We start from the raw sequence: 9,748 nt of genomic DNA, 5'->3' as shown, positions 1-9,748 counted from the left end.
AAAGAGTGATAAATGGTGGGTTTTAGAGAGAGAAACAAAGGGACGGCCGTTGCCGGCGACTCCGGTTGTCTATGGCGGCGGTGGAAAGTGTGACGCTTTCTTTTGATTTCCGTTTCTTGCTTTTACCTTTTGATCTTTCCTCGAAGATGGTGGCAATCTGACTAGGTGTTGCTCAGTCGTTGTCGGCGACTCCGACTGTTTATGGCGGCTTGAGAAGTTGCTGGCTCTCACATTTTCTTATTGTTCTACCCAACGATATTTATGCTTGAGTTACAACAATTACATGGCGGTACCTTTTGTGTCCTTTGTTTCTGACTTAGAACCATTTTGGTTTGATTCTATTACGGGAACAATGTGACCAAGCCTTGCCCTGCCGTTGCGGCGGCTCCGGCCGACCATGTTGATGGCAACTATATATGTTAATGATAATTTTTTTATCTTCAAGGCTATGATGGTACTTCTAAACTTACCTGAGCCTCTTTAGCGACCATAACTCAGTGATGATGAGCCACGGTTCGTCTGAGGGCCGATATATATAAATATACGCGTTAAACAATAGTGCATTTGTGTTTACTGTTATTTTCATTCAATTTTTTTTCATTTGTGTGTTTGCTGTAGCTTTAATTGCACTTTTTGTTTCATTGTAGTTTGGTTCGTCTCGATTTGTTTGTTATTTTTTTTTTCCCAAGAGGTTGATTTTACTCTTAATATGTGATATAAGGAGATTATTTATGACCGATTGTTAGAAAATAAATAAAATGTAAAGTTAATAATCTTGAAAATCAAGGTAAGATGGGTCAAAACCACAACTCTTGATAGAGGGGTCAAAACCACAACTTTTGGTCTTGCATTGCAGGGATTAGAAACTTTTAGGGAAAATAAGTAAAAATAGTGAGTGAACTTTGATGGCACAAAATGTGAATAAAAGGATTTAATTAATTTAATTCACTAAATAAAAAGGATCAAATGAGGCGGATGATTATTGATAGGGATTGCATTAATATAAGAGGTTAAACTAGATGACATTAAGCAAATCAGATCATGACAATTTCACGCCCGCGAAGCGCGAGTAAGCTCATTAGTTTTATTCTATTTTATAAACATTTAAACAATAAACACGGTTACAATTACTGAGAGAAGTTTTTATAAAATATTTAAAAATATTATTTTAATTTGTTTTATCCTCTTACGGTTAGAAGTTAGACAAATAATATTTTAAAAAAATTAATTATTTTAATAAACATTTTTAATCCTCCCATTATAATAAATAATAAATAAGTTGGATGTGGCTCAATGGTAAAGCATTCACATTACTAGTGAGAGGTAAAGGGTTCAAACCTTACTATCACCAACTTATATGGGAGATATAAGAGATGACTCTGGCTTGCCAGGGTTCGAGTCCTGATCTCACCCGGTTTTACCGGCACCTCGCTGTCGTGCCATTAGGCGGGTGTGGGGGTTGGGTTTTATCCGGTGAATCCCTTAATAGGATGAACCGCTAGGGGCTTCGTCCGTCCAGAATAATGGCCGGCTCGGGCTACCTTTGGTCAATGGGAGCCGCGTACAAAGTACTCGGCGTTACTTAGTTGGTTGTTAAAAAAAATAATAAATAATAATTAGCGACTCCATCTGTCCGCATTTTAAAAGCCATTAAATTACATTTATGTTATCATTTGACTTTTGAGGTATTATATTTTATAAACACATTTTACTTATATAAATTAAATTGAATTATTAGATATTCTAGTTTTAGTTTAAGGAATTTACTAAAAATATATAAATTGGTATTATACTTTTAAATTACACGTATAATTAAAATAGACAAATAAAATTTTAATAATCTCACATTTCTTCCGTTGGTCGATAATAATTCTATTTTAGAAAAATAGTTGTAACGGTCACACATTTCATAATAATTGTTTTATTGGATATAAGTAAAAAAAATTAACGCCATTAGTTTTGTTTTTTTTCCCAATTTAAAAATGATGTTTTAGGGTTTTTTTTATCAAAATGAGGATACGAGTCAACTGATATAAAATTTACCTTGAAACGGTGCTCCAAACGATCCTACCTTTTGTGTATGGGTCGATAGTTATTGCACCTTTAAAATCCCTACCAACGGTCTAACCTTTGTTTTTCTCTAAATAGACATCCATTAAAAAAAACTGACTTCGTTATTTTTTCTCTAATTTAAACCGATATTTTAGAACTTTTGATCGAAAAAAGGATACGAGTCAACTGATATAAAACTTATCTCGAAACGGTGATCCAAACGACGAAACAATATTTAAATTCAATCGACTGATATAAACTACGTTTCGAGATAAGTTTTAAAAAAGTCAACTCATATGTTTCTTCCGATCAAAGACCCTAAAACATCGGGTTGAAATTCGAAAAAAAGCTTAACGCGGTTAGCTGTTTTTCAACGGAGGTCAATTAATAGAAAAACAGTCGAAAGTTGGATCATTGACATAGATTTTTAAAGATAAGATTATTATCAGTTAATACATAAAATGTGAGATTATTTATTTTCAATTTGTCAAAATAATAGGATTAAATAATAATAATAATAATAATAATAATAATAATAACAATGTTATATGGTCCAAACATTAATTAGATTATTTTTTAACAGATTTATTAGACTATTTACCAACCTAAAGTTATAAACGTAACAAGATTTTCGTTTTAAAGCATTTAATTCACACATTCAAACTTTGTTAGCATTTAATTCACACATTCAAACTTTGTTATTCTATCAATGGATTAACATTTGGGACATAAATGCTACTTCATATGATACATACTTAATTTTAGTACTTTATTGGAAAAAGTGGGTAATGAATAACTAGCATTTTTAATAATGTTTGGTATACCCTTAATATCAAGTGAGTATGTATAAGACAAGATATTAACTGTTTATATTAATTTTGATAGTCTGTAACTGACTCATTCAAAAATATCAACGAAGAAAAACCTGCCAAGTCAATGACAAATAATTAACAACTAACCGTTAAAGATTTTAGATATATATATTACATATATATTTTGGTGTTTTAATATATGTGGTATTTATTGCAAAGAACATTGAGTATTTATAATGAGGATTCATGATTTTGTTATATCACTATTTACCTTATTTAGGCTCCGATAGTCAATTAATTTGGATTTTTGTTGATTAATTCTTCTTGACTAAATTTTCTCAACTACAATTAAAATAAAAAATCAAAATATCACATTATTCATTACAGCATGAGTCTAAAGACTGTGCAAACTTTTTACATACGGTAAATATGTAAAAAAAATTTCCATCAAAAGTTTTTCCCCTAAAAGTGGTCGGAAGTTATTTTACATACTAGTGTAAGATCATGTTTTTCTAAAAAATAATAATAATAAACAATATAGGTTTTTCCTACAAAAAAAAGTTCTAATTTTTTATTTTTATCGGTCGATGACGCATCATAAATAAATTCTAGTCGATGACATTTTAGAGAGTTCCAACACTGTTTCCTCTACAATAATCACCTTTTACATTAGAATTTCCGTCCTGCATCCATCAAAGAATCGGTGGACTCTCTTAAAGCCATTGCTATATTCCCTACAACTATCAAAGTCAAATTTTCGAGTTTGCATCTTATTTTTGTTTCCCCTTTTCATCTTTGCATAATTTTCTTCACCGTCAAATATTTTTTGCGCACCATAACATCATTTTCGCAGAAATTACAACATACGCAGTGAATGTATACCAAATTGGAAGTCTCAATCGAAAATCGCAAATAATTTCTTTTGGGGAAGAGGAATCATTCATAACTCTTTAAGGAATTTTGCCCTAATTTTATGAAGTGAATCAAGCTTATAGGTAATAAATTTTATATACTTAATTTCTCTTTTTTTTATTTTTCATACTTTCTCCTAGTAATTTCTCTTGTTACTCACAATCGATCTCCATAGCTACCATTTCTAAGATGGCAAGTTTTTTTTTTTTCTAATTAATATATTTTGAAAAACTTTTAATATATTTTCTTGAACAAAATTGACTTTTTATTTTCTTTATGGTACTTTGAAAAATGTCAACCCTGAGCATGGCCTACATCCTAAAAAAAACTCAATCTCCTCGTGCAGTGAGCAGTAATTTAGGGTAAACGAATCAAAGGGTCAACATCAAATCAGAAAATCTTCTTCGATTTCTTACTCGATTCAGTATAAAAGAATACCCAAAATGGCTGCTTATTTTTGGGTATTTACAGCCCTCTACATTTCAGCATCAAATGCTTCTCCGATCAACACCGTTTCCCGTGAAACAAAAACCATCAATTCTAGCCTCGGTACGGCCCAACCGCTCTACGATGGTGACACTTTAGTATCGAAAAATCAACGATTTGAATTAGGTTTTTTCTGCCCTACAAATCCATGCAAAGATACAAAGTTTTTGGGGATTTGGTACAAAAACATAGCACCTCTCACTGTTGTTTGGGTAGCTAATCGAAGAAGGCCGGTCCGAAGAGCATCCGCTGGATTTCATGCGGTGTTAAATGACTATGGAGTTCTTATAATTCAAGATGCTAGTGAAAGAGTCATATGGAGGAAAGCTCCCAAAGGTTACTCTCATTCTACTGCTCGTAAACCGGTTATGCAGCTTTTGGACTCTGGGAATCTTGTTGTTAGAGATTGTGATAATTCATCTTGTGGAGATTATTTCTGGGAAAGCTTTAATCTTCCTGGCGATACATTATTGCCTGGGATGAAACTCAGTTTGGATTATGGGTCCAAGCTTAGATACAGTGCGATCAATTCATGGAGAAAAAAAGACGATCCATCGGATGGTGATTTCAAGTTCGGGTTTGACAAATTGGTTCAAGGTCCCCAGTTGGTTCTCACAAAGGAAAACGGGGTTAGACTTTCGCGATGGGGGCCGTGGGATGGACATATGTTTAGCGGTATGAATTATCTGAAGGATAATCCGGTTATGTCAACCACGTTGTGGTTTCATGATGATGAAGTGTTTTTTAAATTTGCACCGTTAAATGAGTCCATGTTATTGAGGTTTGTCTTGAGTCCATTTGGTAGCCTTGAGTTCCTTTGGTGGAAGAGCAAGAATGATGGATGGCTAACAATTCTGACACTAAATAAAGAATAATGTGACCGGATTGGATCATGTGGTTCTTATGGTATATGTTATAGTGATGATCCAAGTTGTAGATGCTTGGAACACGGTTTCATGGCAATTTCATCGGTCGATTGGTGTGGATTTGAGTGCTCAAGTGGATGCAAGCGGAAATATGATCTGAATTGCTCCAAGGGAGATGGATTTTTGAAGTATGAACAAATGAAATTGCCTGATAATTCAACTGTCTGGGGTGCTTTAAGCACTAATGAATGTGAGAGCAAGTGTGCAAAAGAATGCAACTGTATGGCATACGCTATCTTGAATATGTATGGCAACGGGAGTATTTGTGTGGTTTGGTTTGATGATCTCAATGATTTGCGTGTGCTTCATGGAGGCGGAAATGATCTTTACATACGCATGTCACACATCGAGCTAGGTATATTATTCACTTTTAACTTAATTAGCGCAAGTTCTTGAAATAAAATATGACTTAGAAATTCCTTAGGACATTTCTAAGGGAAGATAGGATCTGAATCTTTTTTTCATAAATGGGTATGTAGGCAATGGTACATTATCTGAGGGTATAAGAGCAAGTGATTCACAAATGGGGGTTATTGCCAATTTAATAATTGGCGATAGGTTTCTTACAATGTATGTATTGTAAGGAATTGTCGGTTTGAGATTTCCAATGCTTTACCATCACACAAAACCTATCGCCGATAACGTTTTTTCAAGATTTTTCTCACACCAACCTGTGCAACTGATTTGACAGTGCGAAACGTGTTGCCAAACAATTTGGCAACAGCTTTACCATCTACCAACAAATCCTTACACACTTATGAAAAACCTACATTGTAAGAATCCTATCAGCAATTAAATTGGCAATAATCCCATTTGTGAAGCAATTCTAAGAAAATACCCCCAAGTGATCAATCCACTGCATACATACCCATTTCGAGAAAATCGTAGGATCTAGAATGTATTTAAGGTAAAATTACTTCAAACATAATATGGTGAATGTGATGTATATATAGCCTAACAATTTATGTAATCACTATTTTTCCTGTAAACTAAATTAGCTGAAGAGCACATTTTTTGGTTATCCTCATTGACTTATAAACTACAAAATAAGTGTCATTGGTAATGGAAAAATAGACCACTATCATAGCAAAAGAGCATCACAAATCAGTTGGTATTCTTCAGCTATGCCTTGGTGTCTTAAAACATGATGAACTTTCATAAGCGTTTAACTACTTTTCTGTGCTTGTCAATTGATAATGGTTGACCATCATCTGTAACTGTCATTTGAAGTGAAAATAACACATGAATTTAACGGTGTTCCAGTTGATGTGTGCGTGTTTCTCTTTGTAGTTCTAGCCTAGGACTATACTTAACTTGAAATTATGTTATATAGTTTGTTTCGCTGCCTTTGTAAGTCAAAAGAAAACATCAAGGTGCTTATTGATGTCTGCTAGACAATTTAAGTCCCTTGAGAATGTTATATTCGACTTGATTAATTTTCAGTGAAATGATTTAATAATCAGATTCTATCATGCACAAGAAGAGGAAGAAAGTAGTATTGCTTGTGGCTATTGTTGTCTTGTCTACAACTTCTTTTGTAGTTGTACTGGCTGTTATAATTAGGTTTGCTTGTAAGAGAAAAAGATCGAAGAAAAAAGGTACTACTCTTTTCATCTTTCACATATATCCTAATTCCTACATATTCTTATTTCCATACCATTTGTGTTTTCTAAATTTGCTCCATTGTATTTAGCATCAGTACAGAAACACATTGCATTGACAGAATTTATATCTCCAGAGGAAGATTCCGATGTTCATTTCTTTGATTTGGATGAAATCGCCACAGCGACCAATAACTGGTCTAGTTCTAATGAGATTGGAGAAGGAGGGTTTGGCAGGGTCTATAAGCTAACCTTTATTGTATTATAAATGCTGCATTTCAACATAAATTGAAAAACAAATGATTTTAAGTTGTACTATAAATAAAATAAAATAATAATAATAGCATTATTCATTTTCAGGGTCAGTTAGCACGGGGAGAGGAAGTAGCCGTAAAGAGATTAGCTGACGGTTCTTGGCAAGGCATTCGGGAATTCAAGAATGAAGTAACTTTGATAGCGAAGCTTCAGCATAGGAATCTTGTGAAGCTCTTGGGATATTGCATTGAAGGAAATGAACGGATACTAGTATATGAATACCTCCCAAACCACAGCCTAGACCAAATCATTTTTGGTAAAATAGTCATTCGAATTTAAACTTTGATCCTACTTTTTATAAATTAAATTGTGTTTTTTTTCTTCAATTCATCGAAATGTGTAGATCAAGTCAAGAGAAGGCTCTTAATGTGGGATGCTCGTTTCAAGATTATCAAAGGAGTGTCAAAAGGGCTTTTGTATCTCCATGACGATTCTAGACTCAGAATAATACACCGTGACTTAAAAGCAAGTAACATTTTGCTCGATAGAGATATGAACCCCAAGATTTCGGACTTTGGATTGGCAAGAATTCTCGCAAGTGAGAAAGAGGAAATGACAAACCGAGTAATTGGAACACAGTAAGAATGCATTCTAGACCTCTGTCTACCTTTTCCATGAGAAAAATACAACTCTCATCTATTGAATCTAAACTACTTTCTTTTGTCAAGTGGTTATATGCCTCCAGAATACATAATGAACGGCCATTTTTCGAGGAGATCAGATGTTTATAGCTTTGGCGTATTGGTCTTGGAGATAATAAGTGGGGAAAAAAATTGGGGATTTCATCATCCTGATCATAATTTAAACCTGCTAGGTCATGTAAGTGCCTAAATTAAGTTATATTCCATGGTTGTTATGTGCGAAAACCCATATTATTCATTTCTTGTAGCTTCAGTTTCACATAAATTTAATTAATCTTTATTTCAGGCATGGAAGTTGTGGATAGCAGGACGACCCCTAGAACTAATGGACCCTGTATTAGCTGAGCCAAACATTCAGGAGGATGAGGTGATAAAGTGTATACATATTGGTTTGTTATGTGTCCAAAAACAGCCTGAAGACCGGCCTACAATGTCGGAGGTTGTCAACATGCAACAAGGTGATAATTTTGTTCCAGTACGCCAACCCGATGAACCTGGTTTTTATGCAGGTCGGTCTTTGATTGGAGTAGGGTTTTCTACAATAGAAAGAGAGCTTGACAGTGTAAATGACGTAACGATGACGGCTTTAACTGGACGATAGTTCAGAATAACCAAATCCATACCTTTCAGATTAGAAGGATACTAGTGCAGACTATGTAAATGGATCTGTAGCAGCTTACAGCTGATATAGTGATCGAAATTTGCATCCTATATTGTTGTTTTCTGGTTTGTTGTACCAAAAGTTGGATGCATATGTCGATCATATTAACTGTTGTTTTGTCATGTATGCACAATGCTGAGAAACTTTTGTGATGTTTTTGTTGAGTATGAATGATATTCGATCTTTAATATACAACGATTCTTATATTGAATTCAACCATATATCTGACATTGAGACTTGCAAATATTTATGTTTTGTACAGATACCGCCAATCGACACTATAGACCGTCATTACCACCCTTCAGAGGGGCAGTTATTGATGGATATCAACAGCCTTGATTGAAATTAAGCACCCCCAAAAACTTAGCAGTAAGCGTTGAATTGAAAAGAAATAAACGAAGAAAAGTGCTGCACTTTTGAAACCAATCTGATCGGAACTGTTTAAACAAAAAGAATTAACAAAAAATCTTTATTGATCTTTTTTTTTAACAAAAGTTTTTACATCTAAAATCCACCTAACTCTAATTAGTAAGGATTTTAACTCATGCCATTTTTTTGGGGCCAAATATCCTACCACTAGACGACAGCTAGCTCCATACCATACCACTTTCATTGATTGGTAATAATCAAAAAACAACACCTTATTATATAATAAACAATACTGAAACCGACTAAAACTCTACTTCCTAACTAACATGAATTATAGAAGAAAAAGCTTCTTTCTTTAATAAGCAATTATATGTTTAGCGAATGAAGGCAATCACAGAATGGATATGTAATTACGTAACTAAATCAGAGGCATCAAACAATCAACAAGCTCACCATAACGATGACCATAGACAGATGCAATATTCTGATCGGTAAACATAAGCACATAATAAACACAATCAATGAACTACACCTCATTTTAAACAAATTCAGATAAATGCATATGCAATTTGAAGAGTGGATTGAGAGAGAGAGAAAAAGTATATAAGAAAGCCGTATTTAAAGGTTAAAGAAGAAAGATAAAATTTATGAAAATTTTCAACCGAAGGAAATGAAAGCACTATACATTGTTAGGAGGGAACCTTAAAATCAACAACCATAGTTTTAATAAGGAAAATTGGTTTTAAATAATCTCAACTATACCCTATTGGTAAATATAAGTTCCAACTTTATACTTGCCTGCTGACAGTCCCAACTATTGATCTATTTGTTTTTAACGAGTCGCGACTAACGGTTGGTTAACCCCGTTAGTCTGAAGCTTATGTGATATGCTTTGTTGTTAAAACCTTGATTATTTGGCATAATACGTGGCACAATTTCTTAATTTTATTACACACACACACACTCTCTCTCT

At 33.8% G+C, this 9,748-nt stretch overlaps 1 protein-coding gene and 1 pseudogene across 1 annotated transcript; both read left to right on the top strand.

Annotated features, from left to right (window-relative positions):
* Positions 1-3,979: 3,979 nt before the first annotated feature.
* On the top strand, positions 3,980-6,081 carry LOC143547545 (G-type lectin S-receptor-like serine/threonine-protein kinase At4g27290; annotated as a pseudogene).
* Positions 6,082-6,659: 578 nt separating this feature from the next.
* Positions 6,660-8,749, top strand: LOC143547549 (G-type lectin S-receptor-like serine/threonine-protein kinase SD1-1). The gene is made up of 8 exons (XM_077038949.1): positions 6,660-6,786; positions 6,882-7,048; positions 7,150-7,360; positions 7,448-7,682; positions 7,773-7,923; positions 8,032-8,112; positions 8,158-8,307; positions 8,669-8,749. Exons 1-8 carry the CDS (start codon positions 6,660-6,662, stop codon positions 8,747-8,749), a joined length of 1,203 nt encoding a protein of 400 aa, XP_076895064.1.
* Positions 8,750-9,748: the final 999 nt, after the last annotated feature.

This window comes from Bidens hawaiensis, unplaced genomic scaffold (genome assembly GCF_021521415.1).
Source record: "Bidens hawaiensis isolate Kalapana, Puna unplaced genomic scaffold, B.hawaiensis_p1.1 tig00014730_1, whole genome shotgun sequence".
Taxonomy (NCBI): Eukaryota; Viridiplantae; Streptophyta; class Magnoliopsida; order Asterales; family Asteraceae; genus Bidens; species Bidens hawaiensis.
This window is presented reverse-complemented; position numbering and strand designations above follow the sequence as displayed.

What these genes read in the sequence shown, in the direction of transcription:
- LOC143547549 (XM_077038949.1), top strand. Translation starts at nt 6,660, where the DNA reads ATGCACAAGAAGAGGAAGAAAGTAGTATTGCTTGTGGCTATTGTTGTC. An exon ending in AAAAAGATCGAAGAAAAAAG is followed by an intron (nt 6,787 to 6,881) that starts GTACTACTCTTT and finishes CATTGTATTTAG; the next exon opens with CATCAGTACAGAAACACATT. An exon ending in AACCGAGTAATTGGAACACA is followed by an intron (nt 7,683 to 7,772) that starts GTAAGAATGCAT and finishes TCTTTTGTCAAG; the next exon opens with TGGTTATATGCCTCCAGAAT.